The 19061-nt window shown below is 45.7% G+C and overlaps 1 protein-coding gene across 3 annotated transcripts in view; it reads left to right on the forward strand.

The window, feature by feature from the left end:
• Positions 1 to 18869, forward strand: part of LOC104562428 (ATP-dependent RNA helicase DDX42) — a 22925-nt gene extending 4056 nt beyond the window's left edge. For 2 of the 3 annotated variants that reach the window (XM_062016538.1, XM_062016540.1), the window contains exons 3-18: positions 1282 to 1432; positions 2002 to 2063; positions 3032 to 3068; positions 4562 to 4711; positions 4909 to 5013; positions 5575 to 5694; positions 6113 to 6289; positions 7712 to 7840; positions 9155 to 9254; positions 9934 to 9981; positions 10557 to 10654; positions 12277 to 12553; positions 13075 to 13301; positions 14474 to 14584; positions 15957 to 16058; positions 17030 to 17877. In XM_062016538.1, coding sequence (XP_061872522.1) covers positions 1282 to 1432; positions 2002 to 2063; positions 3032 to 3068; positions 4562 to 4711; positions 4909 to 5013; positions 5575 to 5694; positions 6113 to 6289; positions 7712 to 7840; positions 9155 to 9254; positions 9934 to 9981; positions 10557 to 10654; positions 12277 to 12553; positions 13075 to 13301; positions 14474 to 14584; positions 15957 to 16058; positions 17030 to 17677 — 2542 coding nt within the window. In that variant the 3' untranslated portion in view covers positions 17678 to 17877. Of the gene's footprint in view, positions 1 to 1281; positions 1433 to 2001; positions 2064 to 3031; positions 3069 to 4561; positions 4712 to 4908; positions 5014 to 5574; positions 5695 to 6112; positions 6290 to 7711; positions 7841 to 9154; positions 9255 to 9933; positions 9982 to 10556; positions 10655 to 12276; positions 12554 to 13074; positions 13302 to 14473; positions 14585 to 15956; positions 16059 to 17029; positions 17878 to 17939 lie in introns of those variants that run through there. The other variant, XM_062016539.1, reaches the window with a different exon arrangement.
• Positions 18870 to 19061: the final 192 nt, after the last annotated feature.

A 19061-nucleotide genomic window follows, 5' to 3' on the forward strand; every position in this document is an offset into this window, starting at 1 on the left:
ACTGTTAAAACTGTTCCTTTTTCCCCCTGAACCTGTTCATTCTTATTGTTGTTCTATTAAACCGCTCTTATTTCAACCTACGCGGGTTTTTCCCCTTTTTCTCTGGTTCCCCTTCCCACTCCACCGGGAGGGGAGGAGTGAGCGAGCACCCTCGTGGCTCTTTGTTCCCGGCTGGGTAAAACCACGACAATGTGTTGAAGGGAAAGGAGGTCAGAAGAGCATTCTTGAGCCACTCAGGAGATCGATTTCATACCATGTATTTGCCCTAGCACCACTTTTAGCTTACAACATGAATAATGGGAAAGGAAGAAAGAAATCTCAACATCTTTTCCTGTGGAAGAACTGACTTTTGTTAAGCATAGGATCACAGAATGGTTGGGGTTGGAAGGGTCCTGCAGAGCTCCTCCAGCCCAATTCCCTGCTAAAGCAGGTTCCCCTCGCTCAGGGGGCACAGGAACGTGTCTAGGTGGGTTTGGAAACCTCCAGAGAAGGAGCCTCCATGCCCTCCCTGGGCAGCCTGGGCCAGGGTTCCCTCACCTCAGCACCAAGGGAGTTTCTCCTTGTGTTTAAGTGAAACTCTTTGTGTTCCAGCTTGTGCTCATCACCTCTTGTCTTGTCACTGGCCACTACAGAACAAAGTGTCACCTCATCCTTGTGGTGACCTCATTCATGGTTACAAACACATCAAGGGTGGGTGTGAGGAGGCTGGAGCCAGGCTGTGCTCAGTGATGGCCAATGATAGGACAAGGGGCAACGGGGACAAGCTGGAACAGAAGAGATTCCAAAGCAACATAAGGAAGGATTTCTTCCCTGTTTAGCTGAGGGAGCACTGGAAGGGGCTGCCCAGATGGGCTGTGGAGTCTCCTTCTCTGGAGACATCCCCAACCCAGCTGGATGAGTTCCTGTGTGCCCTACTCTAGGTGGTACTGCTCTGGCAGGGGGATTGCACTGGATGAGCTTTCCAGGTCCCTTCCAACCCTTAAGGTTCTGTGATTCTGTGATCCTCCTGACACCCACCCTTTAGGCACTTGTAAGTACTGATAAGGTCTCCTCAGCCTTCTCCAGGCTGAACAGCCCCAGGTCCCACAGCCTTTCCTTCTCAGATGCTCCAGTGCCCTGGTCTTGGTGGCCCTGCACTGGCCTCTCCCCAGCAGTTCCCTGTTAAACTGGGGAGCCCAAAACTGAACACAGGACTCTAGATCTGTGCGTGGGAAACAACTCAAGAAGACAATGTCATGCTTTAAACTCTGTGCTGGCCCACCATTATTTGTTTCTTTGCAGCTACTTTGAGGATGAAGAGGAAGATTCCAGCAATGTGGAATTACCTTACATTCCAGCAGAGAATTCCCCCACCCGCCAGCAGTTTCATTCCAAATCGGCTGAGTCCGACAGCGACGATGATCCCCTGGAGGCTTTCATGGCTGAAGTAGAGGCAAGACCTGGCTCCTGAAATGTTGATTTGATTTCTGTGGCCGTGCTTCTCTCCAGTCAGGAGCACCACATGTCACTCCTGTCTTTGGGCAGCTGTATGAGTGTTGCTTAGCTTTTGCTTTTTAGCTAAGACACTATGTTAATTAGAACTCAAAGGTGGGTTAAATAGAGAGTGGCTATAATTTCCAGTATCTTAACAGTTTATCTCTTTTGAGCTTGAGCAAAACAGTACAACAAAGAGCTTTGAGTTTCTCTGAGGATGAAACTCAGGTTTTGTGTGTTTTTCACTACCTGAATTGAAATTATTTGTATTTCTCATGAGCTGTTTGTTAGCTACAATTCTGTTACTAACTGAACTCTATCAGGAGAGATGCAGAGAATGGATTTTTTTTCAACATTGCTGCAAAGTTACTGTACACATTTCAAAAGAGTAGGATATGGAACCAGGAGAAAGCTTCATCCAAAAAGTGTTGTCACTGTGGTGTGATGATTTAGTTATGTAGGAACATTTTTCCCTCCCATGTTTTATCACCTTGGGGTTTTTTAACGTGTCATTTTATGACCTGTTAGGATCAAGCTGCTCGAGACATGAAGAGACTGGAAGATAAAGATAAGGAAAAAAAGAATGTGAAGTAAGTTCTCTTTTATCATTCCCCTACCTGCCTGTGTCTTGTGTAGTGCTAAAACAATTCCAATGCCTTTTGTTGATGATGATTGTTCTGTAAACAATACAATCTATACATAGTAAACAGCATTAACCAGTGCATGGTATCCCCCATGGGTAAAGTTCTGTGCAATAGAAGTTGAATAATAAGAGGGAACAATCCATCCTACAGTAAAATGTAACAACACTTAGAGTTATCTCACACCAGAAGCTTTTCTAGGCCACACAAATTGGGGCAGCACATTGTACTGCTACCACCTTTCCAGTTCAGCCTGAATAGTTTTACTTCTTTCCACATCCTTACAGTGATCAGGCTGCTTTTGCATTGATGGGAGCAAAATAGCTTTGGTGTACCTGAGAGATTCTTCCAAACTTGAACTAGGCTTTAGGATATTCCCTGTAAAGCTGATTTATTATGTAGCACACGACAATTAGGGTGTTAAATTGGGAGTTGATCTTTCTGCAGCTTATCTGTGCTGCTTATGCTGTTGATAATAAATGTCAGGTAACATTGGCAGAACTTGCATTGCATGGGGCTGATCAGATGGTCCTGAAACAGAACACCGGATCCAAATCACCACCTGGGGAAGTTCTGAACTGGATTTGCATTTGCTGGCTCATATTCCTCTTCAGTTATGGGACTTCTGTAGCATCAAGAACTTAGACCAGGATGATCTTTGATGTGGTTTCTACTGGGAAGATGGAGATCTTAATCTTTCAGTTCTCATTACTAGAAGTAAAAAGAAATCTTTGCAGGGTTGTTCTGGTTGACACCAAATATACAAACTCCATGGGTTGGGATTAGAAAATGTTACCGAATTGTTAAGTGTTGTGTCTTCAACCAAACATGGAGCTCAGCACTAATCACATGAAGGATGGAGCTGAGTATGTGGAACACTTGCAGGGAAGTTTTTTTTTCTCCGCTTGTTTTTCCAGGGGTATTCGAGATGACATTGAAGAGGAAGATGACCAAGTGAGTTCCTATGCAGTCTTTCTATTTTCTGTTGTTGGTGGTAGTGGTGTTTCTTTCTTTTTTCTTTCTTTTTTTGCCTTTGCCTTCCCTCCCCAAATATGTAACTACTAGGTACAAACAAAACTCCAGTGTATCCGGACAGTTCAGCAGGAAGCTCTAGTGGTTACTCCACTGCCTCTACCCTTCTAGGTGTTTCACTAAAAAGACAAAGAATATTAGGAGCTGATTTCATTCTTTTTACTCTTAAGAAGATTTTTCAATTGAACCTCCACTTCTTGTACAGGTTTTTACAGTATCTGAGGGTCTCATCACATATAAAATTAGTAGAATCAACTAAAGTGGAGCACCAGTGGGAGGCTGCGAAACTCTGGAGGCTGTTTGAAGTGCAATTTTAAGGGGAAGAATCAGGGTTTTTGCTCTTTATTTTCAGAGGAGCTCCTGTTGTGATTGAGGATTCTAAGCATCACTGTAATAGAAATAATAAACAAAGAGGAAAGACTTTTATTTCAAGGTGTACCTTGCTGTAACGAATAACTACTGTGTTGCTCTCAGAAACTCGAGAGCATGGAAGGGTTGTCTGGCCTCTAGGCCTTTGCTTCTAATTTCTGGAAGCTTTTCTGCTTCCAGGTGAGTGTAGCTGTGCTAGAGTTTGAGCAAAGGTGACTCACACTGGGGGACAGCTGTTGTTCAGGTGGATTGTCTACATATCTCTGTGCCTGAGTGATGATGGGCAGTGTGAGTGAAAAAGATGAGTACATACCTTTATTTCTAATTGAACCTTGCTTCAAAAGTTTGATCTGAAATACTTTGCTTGCAAGTCAAGCAAGACTGGTGTTTCCTCCACTAGAATGTCTTAGTGTGCCAGTGTCGTTCTGTGGGACACACACATACTATTGAGCTGTGAGGATGGCACGTGGTAGTGGTGACAGTAGCTTCTAACTTGGGCTTGTGTTGAAAGACTCTTCTGAAATAGTTTCTTTCCCTTTTTGCTGTTGAATGTCTTGAGGAAATACCTTCTTATTTCTTAGAGTCTAGTTAGGGGAAGTGGAGAAACTACCCTTGGCATAGTGTGTTTAAAAACAAATGGAAGCATCATCTGCTTGGTAACATTGCGTTCTCTGTTCAAAAACCTGCAGAGTTTGTACTTTGTTCACATGGACAATAAATTCTTCTCTTGTTAAAGCATAAAAAGTCTTTGTAGGAGGAGATGTTAAGCAGACATGCAAGAGAAATGTGGGTTTTAAAAGCATTTTGTGGTCTAACTGACACTAGAGTTTTTTTCTTCATTTGTACGTACTGTCTGTCCTTCTTCTGGATGTCACTGCTTGTGTTTGGTAGAAGAATCAGTTCTAGTGAACCCTGATGGGTTTTTCTTTCGCTCAGTGGTGGGTGTGAAAGCAAACAGCTCTCTAGCCATATACATCATTGAAACCAGTGTAGTGGTGTTTATTACATGCTATTGTGTGTGATTTTACTGATATGTTTTACTGCAGGAAGCTTATTTTCGCTACATGGCTGAAAACCCAACTGCTGGGGTGGTCCAAGAAGAAGAAGAAGACAACCTGGAGTATGATAGTGATGGGAATCCAATTGCACCATCCAAAAAAATCATTGATCCTCTTCCACCGATTGACCATTCAGAGGTAGGAAAGAAACTAATTCCATTCCAATCTGAACTGCTTCCCTGTAATGTTTCAGTGCGGTCTTACAAAAGTGGCTTCACATCAAACAAATGTTCTTGCAGACAATTAAGAACTTTGGAGAATAAATACGCTTCCCCTCCAAAACTTAAATGTATAGAGAGAAAGTCCTGGACTAACTTCAGTAATTACCTTTACAGATTGAATATCCACCTTTTGAGAAGAATTTCTATGATGAGCATGAAGAAATCACCAGTCTCACCCCACAGCAAGTGGTGGAGTTACGGCATAAGCTAAACCTCAGAGTAAGCTGCTCACAAAACTATCCTCCCAGGGTCTTTTTACTCCCTTTTTAGGGAAGGAACTTAGGAGTTGAAATGAAGATTTTCCCAAGAAACTCCAGCTTTTGAAAACCAAGCCTCTCAGTGACTTCCATTGAAGGGGGCTTGTTTTTCCCTTAGTTCTTGAATGCATTCATCAAAATTGGCACTAAAAATTGCCAGTTGCATGGTTGCACTTGGACTAAAGAACTCCAGAGCTAAGAATTGAAACTGGAAATGGCTGCAGGAATTAGTTCTTTGCCTTTTGTGACATGTCAGTGGAGTGACTGTTCTATGAAGGGAATTATTTGAGGAAGAAGCCAAATTATGCAAGGAGGTAGACATGATGTTTAGTGGCTTCTGTTGATTGATAGTTTACCTACATTTTTACACCTGAGAGGACTGTTTACACAACCCATTTGGAATCTGCACCTATTTAAACTTCTTCAAAAAGCCATTTTCAGATGCAGAAAAACCTTCTTTACATTTTTGTACAGATTGCTCTTTGCTTCTCTCTCACTGTTCATGAATGTTTTTGTTTCTAAGGTTTCTGGTGCTGCTCCTCCAAGGCCTGGCAGTAGTTTTGCTCATTTTGGTTTTGATGAGCAACTTATGCATCAAATTAGGAAATCTGAGTATACCCAGCCCACTCCCATACAATGTCAGGTGAGTGTTGTTACTTCTCTTAACATCTAGAGAGAGTTACTGGTCTGTGTACAACTCCAGTTTCCTGTATAGAGCTGCCAAGGAGAAAAATAATCAGTTTTTTGCTAGGAAAATGTGATTATAACCCACTCCACTTTTCTTGAGGTGTGACAAAATGAACATAGTGCTCTGTCCAAGGGATGTTTATTAGGATCTTAGTCCATTCTGTTTGCAAAGAGTAACTGAGGGACTTCAGCTCTCAGAATGGCTACACAAAGAAAAGGCTCAAAGGATTTGTTTTTAGCATTCTTCCAGGTAGACAAGATGTGTTTGTGTACATGTAAATATGCACTTGGGATGTTGCAGCTGTGTTCAAACACTAATTTCATACAGGACACTAACACTCATAACGTGGTAGTTGTTTCCTCTTTGTTTTTAGGGTGTTCCAGTTGCATTAAGTGGCAGAGATATGATTGGGATAGCTAAAACTGGAAGTGGAAAAACAGCAGCCTTCATCTGGCCCATGCTGATTCACATCATGGATCAAAAAGAGCTTGAACCAGGGGATGGTCCCATTGCAGTGCTTGTCTGTCCCACCAGAGAGCTTTGCCAACAGGTAAGATGTACATTAAACACATCCATACCATACAATGTTCTTAGAGACAACAAAATGCTGGGCATATACTCTCAGAGAGCCTCAATATCAACTTAGAGTGCCTCCACTACACACTCACAATTCTCTCCTACCCTTCTCTTTAGTGAAGGATTGGGACAAAGCTGAAATGGTCCATTTTTACACAGTGCTGCCACATTATTTTTAAGCATTTAAGAAAACTTAGGATGCATTGTCACAAACTGGATGTGTAAAAGGTTCAGTTAGGGTTGGATTCTTAAAGATATTTCTCAGATGATTAGAACATTATCCACAAGTATTGAAGTTCTTCAGCCCTGAGGATTTCTGATATTGTTTCATTTAATTAATTAGCTGCAAAGTTGTTTTCAGGAGCTGTGTTTCCTCAGGGGTTGGTGCTGGGTCCAGTACTATTCAATCTATTAATTAATGACCCTTGCTGAGGGAACAGAGGCACTGGCAGCAAGTTTGCTGATGATACTGAACTGGGGGCAGTGGCTGACACCCCAGAAGGCTGTGCTGCCATTCAACCAGCCCTGGACAGGCTGGAGGATTGGGCAGGGAGACATCCAATGACATTCACCAAGGGCAAGTGTAGAGTCTTCAAATCTGGGAAAGAACAACTCCATGTAGCAGTACAGGCTGGGGAATGAACTGTTAGAGAGCAGGGGAGGGGAAAGGGAGCTGGGGGTGCTGGTGGGCAGCAGGATGAGCAGGAGCCAGCAACGTGGCCTCGTGGCCAACAAGGCCAATGGCATCCTGGGCTGGATTAGAAGGGCTGTGGGCAGGAGGTGCAGAGAGGTTCTGCTCCCCCTCTGCTCTGCCCTCCTGAGGCTGCACCTGGAATATTGTGTCCAGTGCTGGGCCCCTCAGTTCCAGAAGGACAGGGAGCTGCTGGAGAGAGTTCAGTGCAGGGCCACAGAGATGCTGAAGGGAGTGGAGCATCTCCCTTGTGCTGAAAGGCTGAGGGAGCTGGAGCTCTGCAGCTTGGAGAAGAGGAGCCTGAGGGGTGACCTCATTCATGTTACAAACACATCAAGGGTGGGTATGAGGAGGCTGGAGCCAGGCTGTGCTCAGTGATGGCCAATGATAGGACAAGGGGCAATGGGTACAAACTGGAACAGAAGAGGTTCCAAAGCAACACAAGGCAGAATTTCTTCCCTATTGAGCTGAGGGAGCACTGGAAGGGGCTGCCCAGATGGGCTGTGGAGTCTCCTTCTCTGGAGACATTCCAACCCAGCTGGATGAGTTCCTGTGTGCCCTACTCTAGGTGGTGCTGCTCTGGCAGGGGGGTTGCACTGGATGAGCTTTCCAGGTCTCTTCCAACCCTTGAGATTCTGTGATATCTGAAACTTACAGAATTTCAGTCTGATGTGAACTGGGATGTGCTTTGTTTCAAACTCTCAGATCCATTCGGAATGTAAACGCTTTGGGAAGGCCTATAACCTGCGCTCTGTAGCTGTCTATGGAGGAGGAAGCATGTGGGAGCAAGCCAAAGCCCTCCAGGAGGGGGCAGAGATAGTTGTCTGCACACCAGTAAGTACATTTATGCACATAACACAATTTTTTTATGAGGCTTAACTGAAATGAAGACAGTTCTTTGTAGTATCTGATGATACAGAATTGGTTCTTTGCTGAAACCTGGTTTCTTCACAAGGGATCAGATGCTGAGAGCAAATATGATGGGATTGTTTTCTCCCCTAAGAAATTGAAAGAGATCAGGTATGAACTCCAATAGAAGACAGAGTAGCAAGTGACAAGAGGGTCATTACGAGCAGTCATTATGGTTTTACCAAAGGAAAGTCATGTTTGCCCAACCTGGCAGCCTTTTGTGAAGATGTAACCAGGTGGATAGATGGTGGTAGTGCAGTAGATGTGGTTTATCTTGATATCAGTAAAGTATTTGACACCATCTCCCACAGTATCCTCACAGCAAAACTGAGAAGGTATGGGCTGGATGATCAAGTAGTGAGATGGGTTGTGAACTGGTTGAAGGGAAGAAGGCAGAGAGTTGTGGTCAATGGGGCAGGGATTAGTTGGAGGCCTGTGTCTAGTGGAGTCCCTCAGGGGTCGGTGCTGGACAGTACCAGTTACTCTTCAATCTATTCATTAATGACCTTGCTGAGGGAACAGAGACACTGTCAGCAAGTTTGCTGATGATACTGAACTGGAGGCAGTGGCTGACACCCCAGAGACTGTGCTGCCATTCAACCAGCCCTGGACAGGCTGGAGGGTTGGGCAGGGAGACATCCAATGACATTCACCAAGGGCAAGTGTAGAGTCTTGCATGAGCTTTCCAGGTCTCTTCCAACTCTTGAGATTCTGTGACTGTGTGAATCTGTGTCAGCTTTTGATGGCTGAGCCTTAAATTCATGTAGAAAATTCCCCAAATACATAGTGCCATCTTCCTGTAGCAGCACAGAGCCTGTGGCAGTGGTACTGAAGGGCTGAAACATTGAATCAGGACAGTTGTTGATGCTGACGCGGTGATTTAAATGAGCCCCATTGTCCAACTGGCAAAAACTAGGTACAATCTTGGGCAAAACTGAGCAACTAGTGGGTGGAGAATGTTTGATTGTGACTATTTATTGGGGTATTAGGCAAGAATATCAAGTATGAAGAACTCACTTGCCAAAAATAGTGGCATTAAGTAGCCAGTTCTCATTTAAAATGTCACTGTCATGAAGAACAGGGATTTTTAGGATCTCAGCACTGTTAAACCTGAAAAAAACAGTCAAGTATAGTTGATGGAAGTGTTAAGAATCTGTTTCTGACTTGAATATTGACACTTACTTCTAGACTGAAACCTTTAGATGTTTTTTCTTCTAAATGAATCCTTTCTTTACCTAGGGTCGTTTGATTGATCACGTGAAGAAGAAAGCTACAAACCTTCAAAGAGTCACTTACTTAGTGTTTGATGAAGCTGACAGAATGTTTGACATGGGCTTTGGTATGTCATGAGCAAATCTCACTCTTATAGTATCCAGTTCCCAGTTTAGTAGGACTGTTCATAACCCCTTTAACTTCCTATAGTTGAAAAGGACATCAAGCCAATACTTGATAGCCAAAAATCCTATTGAAAAGTCTAATATCTATTACTAAAAAAGAGATCAGCAAAGTCCTGTTGATGTTGGGAAGTCCAGAAACCCTGTTTTTTTTAGTCTAGTTGTTGAATTGGGAAATCACTTCTGTGCTTTGAACTGGGCAAATCACTTCTGTGCTTTGAGTTGGGGAAATCACTTCTGTGCTTTGATTCTGTGGGTACAAATTAATGGTGTTGAAAGAACTATGTGCTTGGAAGAGGGTTGGTCATTCAAGAATCATGGGAGACAAGGGAGATTTGAGTACTATAATAGCACAAAGGCAAGGAGGCACTGTAGATATCTAGGTTGTGCACAGATTCTGCTGGGATTTGTGGAAGTTCCTTAAGCAAAACAAGTTCCTTTGTAGAGCAAAAGAAGGTTCATTGTGCAGCAAAGAGCACTTGGAAGTCAGTAGAACTTAATACCAAGGGAGAGGCAGTTATTCACTTGATGATTAGTTGTTTAAATAAAGGAATCAAGTTGTATTTGGAGTTCTTTTACTAAATAATGAGCATAAAATCTTGATGAGGACATTTTCTTTTCCAGAATATCAGGTCAGATCAATTGCAAGCCATGTACGTCCTGACAGACAAAGTAAGTCCAAGCATGTTTCCAACTAAGCTGGGAGTCAAAGGGGGTTGGCTCTGGGGTAGGTTACTGCTTCAAGAGAGATTGGATTTCCTCTTTTTGACAGAGCCACTCAATAAGACCTTCCCAAAAGCCCACTAGTGGTATTGTCCATGGGAGAGAGCACTTGTGAAGTGTGGGGCATCCAGCCCTTGTGTTCATCCCATCTGTCATCCCTCCACGGACTTTACTCGGGGAAAAGACAATCAGCTGAACTAACGTTGGTATGCTCTGAGCTCCTGTGTTTTAAGCTGCCATGAAAAGCAATTTCACAGCAGTGCCACCTATTAGCAACATCTTCCTTTCAGGTGGTTTGAAATGTGTTTCCAGTTTGAGATCTACTAGTGTGATTGATTCTTTTCATTGGAACCAGTAAAACAGACCGTGGCTTCACTTCACTGACACCTAACACACTTCTCCACTTCCCTGCTTCATAAAACCCATGAAGAAAGGGGTTTCTTTTCCCCCCAAGGAGTTCACATTGTGTTTTTCTCTTGGCTCCCTTGTTCAGTGCCACAGTTCACATTGTGTTTCTCTTGTAGCCCTCTTGTTCAGTGCCACTTTCCGTAAGAAGATTGAGAAATTGGCTCGAGATATTCTCATCGACCCGATTCGAGTTGTGCAGGGAGACATTGGAGAGGTAATTCCACTTGACTTCAAAGCCAGTCACAAAAATCAACCTTTCTGGGGTCTGAAATTGAAGTTAAACTGCAGTAGTCATCATTTAGACTTAAAAAGAAATACTTTCTGCTTCACCCAAAGCAGTAACATTGTAGGTTTGTTATTCGTTGAGCTTTATTTGTTCCAACCATGAAGGAGAAACAAATGCAGTGGTGGCTGATTTCTTTTTATTAGGCTGAATCAATCCCCCTTTGTTTTGACTCAGAACTAGAAAATCATCACAGCTTTTGCAATGAAGGATTTGAAACTTAGGCTGGACGTGGGAATGTTGATTCTAGACGTGACAGTAGCAGCTGAACTAAGGATTTGGTTAATAAGTCAGGGAAGTGGGCAGATTACACTTGCTGTGAAGGAACTTTGCTTATCCTATGTGAAAACTGGTGAGAAGTTTCACACAGTGCCTTCAGAACATCCTCCTTTTCATCAGTTCTCTGCATTTTCATTGTTCTTTTCACTCAGGAATGGGAAATGGCCCCCTCATAACCATTAAAATCAATAGCTACCTGAAGGTCTTTCCCTCTGGGATACTCTTTTTCTTAAGTTTCACTTAAAAAGCAGCAGCTTTCCTAGCTGAAATCACAGTCTCTGATCTAAATTATCTATGAGAGCAATCACCCTTGAAATAATTAATTCTGAAGTGTGTGAAAGCAAAATCCTTTTCTGCACTGTCAGCAGTGAGACAAGAGCTTAAATTCCTGCCCACATGTGTGTATTGGCCATCCTGTCCTTTCCATCCTTGGTTATGTTGAGTTTGTTATCCCCCTGCAGGTTTCCCAACTCTCAAGCCAAGAGGAACCTGCTGAGGTTCAACAAGGGCAAGGGCAAAGTCCTGCAGCTGGGGAGGAACAATCCCCTGCAGCAGGCCAGGCTGGGGGTGACCTGCTGGAGAGCAGCTCCAGGAGAGAGACCTGGCAGTGCTGGGGGATAATAAACTGACCATGAGCCAGCAACGTGCCCTCGTGGGCAAGAAGCCAATGGCAGCCTGGGGGCATCCAGCAGAGTGTGGGCAGCAGGGCCAGGGAGGTTCTGCTCCCCCTCTGCTCTGCCATATGTGCTGAGGCCTCATGTGCAGTCCTGTGTCCAGTTGTGGGCTCCCCAGCTGCAGAGGGACAGGGAAGTGCTGGAGAGAGGCCAGCACAGGGCCACCAAGATGCTCAGGGCACTGGAGCATCTTCCTGCTGAGGAAAGGCTGTGGGCCCTGGGGCTGTTTAGTCTGGAGAAGAGGAGACTGAGGGGGGAGCTCATTAAAGGTATTCGAAAGGTGGATGTCAAGGGAATGGGACAACACTTTGTCGTGTCCAGTGACAGGACAAGGGGTGATGGGATGAAGCTGGAGCACAAACAGTTCCATTTAAACATAAGGCCAAACTGTTTCAGTGTGAGATGAGGGAGCCCTGGCCCAGGCTGCCCAGGGAGGGTGTGGAGGCTCCTTCCTTGGAGCTCTTCAAGACCCACCTGGACACGTTCCTGTGCTCCCTGATCTAGGTGGGAGCTGCTTCTGCAGGGGGGTTGGACTGGATGAGCTCTACAAGTCCCTTCCAACCCCCACCATTCTATGATTATCTCATTTCTCTCCTTCAGGCAAATGAAGATGTTACTCAGATCGTGGAGATCTTCCCCTCTGGCCCAAGCAAGTGGAACTGGTTGACCCAACGCCTGGTGGAATTCACTTCTTCTGGCAGCGTTCTCCTCTTCGTCACCAAGAAGGCAAACGCAGAGGAGTTGGCCAATAATCTCAAACAGGAAGATCATAACCTGGGCTTGCTTCATGGTGACATGGATCAGAGCGAGAGGAATAAAGTCATCTCAGAGTTTAAGAAAAAGGGGATCCCCATATTAGTAGCTACTGATGTTGCAGGTATGGAATGTGCTAAGGAACAGCACGCAGCAGATAACGAGGTTGAGTGTAAAATCCTCCCTTCCTGGTTTCATTCAGAAGCACACAAGTGTTAGCAAGGGATTTAATTTTTGAAATGACAGCCTGAAAAAGTACTTTTTACCATCCACAAAGCAAAGAAACTGATTCTTCAAGTAGTTGCTAATCAGCCAACACATGAAGCACACTGATACAAAGAGGAGATGGACACACTTAAAGCCTTCTCTAGAACTGCTTTTTGTACCCAGATGTTAACAACTGATTTTTAGTGTCCTTTTTCCTTGGGAGAACAGGTATTTAAAGAGATCTCTTCCATCTCCTGTCCTGGGAACTTGGGGATTGGTGTAACTTATACTACTGCAGGAGATATTGATACGCTTCAGAGTTTTCTCCACCAAAGGGTGTCAGCTGGGGTGGAAATTCCTCTTGTGTGCTGGCATGAATGGGATTGGTTGGAGTTAATTTGGGATAATCACACTTAGCACTGTGTTACTCTGTTCCAGCTCGTGGGTTGGATATTCCTTCCATTAAGACTGTCATCAATTATGACGTGGCTCGGGACATCGATACTCACACCCATCGAATCGGTCGCACGGGCAGAGCTGGAGAGAAGGGAGTTGCCTACACTCTGCTGACTCCCAAAGACAGTAACTTTGCTGGTGATCTTGTCAGAAATTTGGAAGGTGCTAATCAACATGTTTCCAAAGAGCTGTTGGATCTAGCAATGCAGGTATGAACAAACAAAAAAACCTTGAGCAGAGGGAGGCTCCTTCTGTGATCGAGAGCTCGGGGGCTCCTTTGTGACTCCATCATGTGATAGCAGTGACCTTTGGTTTTTAAGTTGGCTTTCTAGTGGTTTTTCATGGCCTTTGAAAGAATCCATGAAGACATGAAGGTTTTGGAGTGCAGTGTGTAATCTATTTTGGGGTCAGGCATTGCCTGGAGAGGAGCTGTACGCTGATTGGTGCCAGCAGAGCACTCCAACTCCTGTATCTCATTACAACCACATACACATACACATTTCTGGCAGGCATCTGGGAAATGGAGCTTAGTTGAAAGCTAAACTAGAAAATTAATTACAGGGGCATTCACTCTGTGAAATGGTTGCTGCTTGATCATTACATATTGCTTGACAGTGCTGCATGGGAGGTTTGCTATCTATAGGTGTGACAGCTTAAGCAATTGTGCTTGTACTCCTGTACCCATCAGCTCTTGGAAGCGTTTTTTGTCTTGTGCTGCTTATGTAGGTGCAAGAGAACAAAGGCTTTTTAAATTCAGAGATGGATTAGCATGCTTGTGGCTTGCCAAAGCAGCTTGGACACTAGCTGCTAGAAGTAAATGTCATTTCTGAGATACAGTGGCAGTGTTTTCAGAAGGAGCAGAATGTGAGGCAGAGCTCCACAGGCTGCTTTTGAGACTGTAGAAGCTGGATGACTTGGCTTACTGGCTGCTCGAGGTTTCAAGAAATGTCTAGGTGTACACAACCATGATTTAAAAAACCTGGGAAGAGGAGATCTATCTTTCCCTGGCCACCGCTCATGGCAGCAAGTTTTGCTGGCAGAACCTCGTTTCTACTTAGCTGGCCATGAGCTAAAAATCAATAAAACCCAAGTGTGGGAAAGCACAGAGCTCCCAAGTGAATGCCATTGGAAACTGCCCTTATTCCTGGCTTTATTGCAATGCAACTCCCAAAAACTTTAACAAGGGGGAAAGCTCAGCTCATCAAATTAGTTTCAGACCCATCTGCAGCTTAGTTTCAAACTGCTGTAGCCTGAACCAGGATGGGAATGGGAACAAGGTTTTATATGCTTAAAAATCCCATCTTTTCTGAACTTCATGACTTGCATTTCTAAAGCTGCTTCTTCCCTGTTGTTGAGAAATGTTTGTCTTCATTTTGTACAGAATCCTTGGTTCAGGAAATCACGTTTCAAAGGAGGAAAAGGCAAGAAGCTGAATATTGGTGGTGGTGGTTTAGGGTACCGTGAGCGACCTGGCCTGGGATCAGAAAATACTGTAAGTTGATGTGATGATTTAGTCCTGGCTGGGTGTCAGGTGCCCACCAAGTCATTTTATCACTCCCCTTCCTGAACTGGACAGGGAGGAGAGAAATATACTCAGAGGTTTGTGAGTTGAGGTAAGGACAGGGAGATCACTCAGCAATTAGTGTCATGGGCAAAACAGACTCAGCTTGGGGAGAAAAGGTCTGATTTATTAATGAACCATCAGAGCAGGGAGATGAAAAATAAAACCAAATCTTAAAACACCTTCCTCCACCCCTCCCTCTGCCCAGGACTCTCCTTCCCTCCTCCCCATGGCATGGAGGATGGGAGTTGGGGTCGGTTTGTTACAGATGGACTTTGCTGCTGCTGCTTCTCAGGGGGAGGCCTCCTCACACTGCCCACTGTTACAGTGTGGGGTCCCTCCCACGGGAGACAGTCCCTTACCAACTGCTCTAGCGTGGCTCCTTCCCATGGGCTGCAGCTCCTCAGGAACTGCCGCAGCCTGGGGCCTGCCACAGGGCAACTCCTCACACCCTGCCTCGGCGTGGGTCATGCATGGGGAGAACAGTTCTTCAGGGACAGACTGCTCCAGCCTGAGTCCCTCACAAGGTCACAAGTCCTGACAGCAAACCTGCTCTGGCCTGGGCTCCTCTCTGCCCACAGACTCCCAGGTGCTGCCAGGAGCTTGCTCCAGGATGAGCTTCCCACGGAGTCACAGCCTCCTTCAGGCATCCACCCGCTGCGGTGTGGGCTGCAGCATGGGCTGCCAGTGGGTCTCTGCTCCCTGGGCTGCAGGGGCACAGCTGCCTCACCATGGGCTGCACCACAGGGCACAGGGGAATCTTCCTTCCAGGGCCTAAGCACCCTCCTCCCCCTCCTTCTGCACTGACCTTGGTGTCTGCAGAGATGTTTTCACACTCTCACTCCCTGTTGCTGCTGCAGTTCAGCAACTGCACAGCAACTTCTTCTCCAATACATTAACCACAGAGGTGTTACCTCAGTCACTAACTGGCCAGGCCTGGGGTAACTGTGGGTCCAGCTTAGCACTGGCATCAGCCCTGGCAGCTCCAGGGGAAGCTTCTGGCAGCTCTTTGTTTAAAGAAACTACCCCTGTAGCTCCCCCTGCTACCAAAACCTGACCCAGACAAACCCCCCCCAGTTGAGATGCCCAAGAAGTTATCTGCAGATTCTTGACTACTCTCTAGTCCTAGTGCTGGAGGGTGTCCTCTGCTTTCAAAGGTTTATGTAGCTCTGAACCTTTCAGAGTTTTGTCTTGATTGCAATGTGCTTTGGCTTCTACTGTGAGGAGCTGGGGAATGGGGTTGAACTTGAAAGGGGCTCTGTGTTGGATAAATCACTCCAGTTGGCTTTATCTTTCTACACAGGACCGTGGAAACAACAACAGTGTGATGAGTAACTACGAGGCCTACAAACCATCCAGTGGGGCAATGGGAGACAGGCTGACAGCAATGAAAGCAGCTTTCCAGGTTGGTTTGATCCCTGCTGCTCCAACTTCTCACTTTACAACAAAAGCGCCATAACGGGGGGGGGAGGGAATACCACTGCTATTCAATCTTTTGCTTTTCCTTCCCTTAACATGTTGATGTCAGAGCTGGTGATTTTGGGTGTTGTGGGTGTTTCTTAGCTACTTAAAAGCACTGCAGCCCAAAGTGTGGCAAGAAACACCAGGGTTGGGTTGAATGTGTTTTTGCTCAAAGTTAATTTGCCGAACTTAGTTTCCTGCTGCCTCTTTGCTCTTTTTCCCTTCTGGATTCTTCTCCTGGGCTTGATCCTGTTTGGGTTGTTTAACAGCAATTGTGTAACTGGAATCAAAAGAAACAGGGAACAGAGAAACTCTTTCTCTTCAGTGTAAAAATTAACCCCACAGTAGAGGAGTTCCCTTGTTTGTGAGCACCAAGGTGCTGAGGGGACTGGAATGTCTCTCTCAGAGGGAAAGGCTGTGGGACCTGGGGCTGTTCAGCCTGGAGAAGGCTGAGGGGAGATCTCATCCATACTTATAAGTACCTAAAGGATGGGTGTCAGGAGGATGGGGGAACACTTTGTTCTGTGGTGGCCAGAGACAGGACAAGGGGTGATGGATAAAAGCTGGAAGACAAGGAGAAACTCCTTTGGTGCTGAGGTGAGGGAGCCCTGGCCCAGGCTGCCCAGGGAGGACGTGGAGGCTCCTTCTCAGGAGGTTCCCAAACCCACCTGGACACGTTCCTGTGCCTCCTGATCAAGGGGAACCTGCTTTAGCAGGAGTTTGAGCTGGAGCAGCTCTGCAGGACCCTTTCCAAGCCCCACCATCCTGTGATTCTGTGAAGACTTGACTATTTCCAAGAACTCTTTTACCTAAGGGCTTCCCACTCCTCCACACAGACCTGTGTTACCCGTCTTGTGGTGCAATATAGAGCCAAACACCCTCTCTTTGGTTTTTCTTTCTCTCTCTTTCCAACAGTCCCAGTATAAAAGCCACTTTGTTGCTGCAAGCTTAAATAATCAAAAGACTGGGAGCTCTGCTGCTGGTGCCAGTGGTTGGACAAGTGCTGGGAGCTTAAACTCTGTCCCCACGAGTTCAGCTCAGCAAAACGCCTCCAGTCCCGACAGTCCCGTCTCCAAGGGAGTCCCTGGTTTCACCAGCACTGGGACATTGAGCAGTGTTCCCACCTTCCCCAGCATGGGAGGACAGAGTTTCAACACCACCAACAGTCGGGAAAGCACTGGGGTTGGTGGTGGAGGGGTTGTCAGAGAACGCTACCCCGAGACCCGGAACAGTCGGCACAATGAGATGCCGCGGCGGGGAGAAGCCGGTGGAGGTGGCCGCTACAACGACATGCAACGCCTCGGGGAAGAAGGAGGAGGAGGAGGTGGTGGTGGTCGCCATAGTGACGCTGCTTATCGCCAAGGAGAGAGCCGGCACTTCCCCGATGTGGGCGGAGGGAATCGCAACAACAACGACGGCGAGAGCAGGAATAGCAACGAAGGGAGGAGCAACGAGAAAAGGAACGGGGAGAACAGGAAAAACGCCAACAGCCGAGACAACAAGACAGATGGTTTTGCTGTCCCAGAGCCCCCAAAACGGAAGAAGAGCCGGTGGGACAGTTAAAAGCTGGTGTTTCCCAGCCTGGAATCTGCAGGTAGTGGTGTCTTTTGGCAGAGGATTGCTTGGGGGAGGGGGGAGGGCTTTGGTAACTGGTTGTTGAAACAGCTGGGGGAGGAGAAGGAAACCCTGACAAACCATCTGCAGACACTCAGTCTAACAATGTGTACACACAATGCTTAGTAAAGAGAAATCATTTTGATAAAGCTCCCTGGGTTCTGCTTTTAAACATTCAGTGTTCAAGTGACTCTCTACTGGATTTCAACAGATCTCCTTGACAAGACAGAAGCTGGTGTGACATCCTTGGAATGTTAAGAAACTTGGCTGTAGCAGTATAGTCTTTTCCTAAGCAGCATTCAACATTTAAGGACCAGCCCATGTAGAGATGCTCCTGTTAAAACACTGATCTTAGGAACAATTTGTTCAGTTTGGTGAGTTCTTCCCCAATCTCTTCCACATACTCACTAAATCCCTGAACCATTTGACCTCCAGGTTCCCCTTCACATCTCCCCCAACCAAGAATACATCAGTTGGCATTGGGTTTTGTTTCCTTTTAAGCTGTTGAAGGGATCCTTTTCCAGACCAGCTAATAGAAGAGACCCCCCCCTCCAACCTTGTTTTGTCAGTACATCAATCCCACTCTGTAGGCTTTGGGGGGAGGTTTCTTTTCTTTCAAAGAAGCTTATCTTTCCTTAGCACCTCCATTCTGGTGGAAGCTGTGCCTATGAACCCTCTATTATGAGAGGCTCCAGTGCTTTCTCCAAATTCATAACAAAAAGGGAAAAGAGATGTAGATCCAGCCCAACAAAAGCCAACTTTTGTCTTTGTGAAGGAAGAGGCTTTGTTCAGCGATTCAGGGACCTGCTGCTCAAAAACTTTAGGGAGAAGCTGAAAAGCTTCTTGGAGTGGAACAGCTCAAGTGTTGGACACATGGAGTTAAAACTGTCAAGTCTTGCCTGACCCATTTTCAACTCATCATCTGTATCACACCCTTTTTTTAACTTCTTGGGGTTTGGGGCTTTTTTTTTTTGGCACCACAAAGGTGAAGGAGGAACTGTTGAAACGTGGCAGCACCCACCTCTGTCTGTTTCTACTGAGAAGAAGGATCAGAAACTGTCAGAGGGGGTTTTTGTGACATTGTGATGTCTTCTTTCTCAGCTGTGCATTTACTTTCTGCTTGCTCTAGTAAATGTTTTATTACTGGGACAAAAATCTCTGGCATGTCCTTTTTATTCTCCACTTTCTGCCTTTTTCTGGCATCTGAATGGAGATTTGACCCATTGGAAATTGAACTGTTGCACTTCCTTTTGCCCCAAGTCATGGATTGTAGTTGATAAAAGACTTCCTTGGGTTGTTTTTTTTTCCTCAGTGTCTTTCACCCCAAACTGTG

This window comes from Colius striatus, chromosome W (assembly GCF_028858725.1).
Source record: "Colius striatus isolate bColStr4 chromosome W, bColStr4.1.hap1, whole genome shotgun sequence".
Classification (NCBI taxonomy): Eukaryota; Metazoa; Chordata; class Aves; order Coliiformes; family Coliidae; genus Colius; species Colius striatus.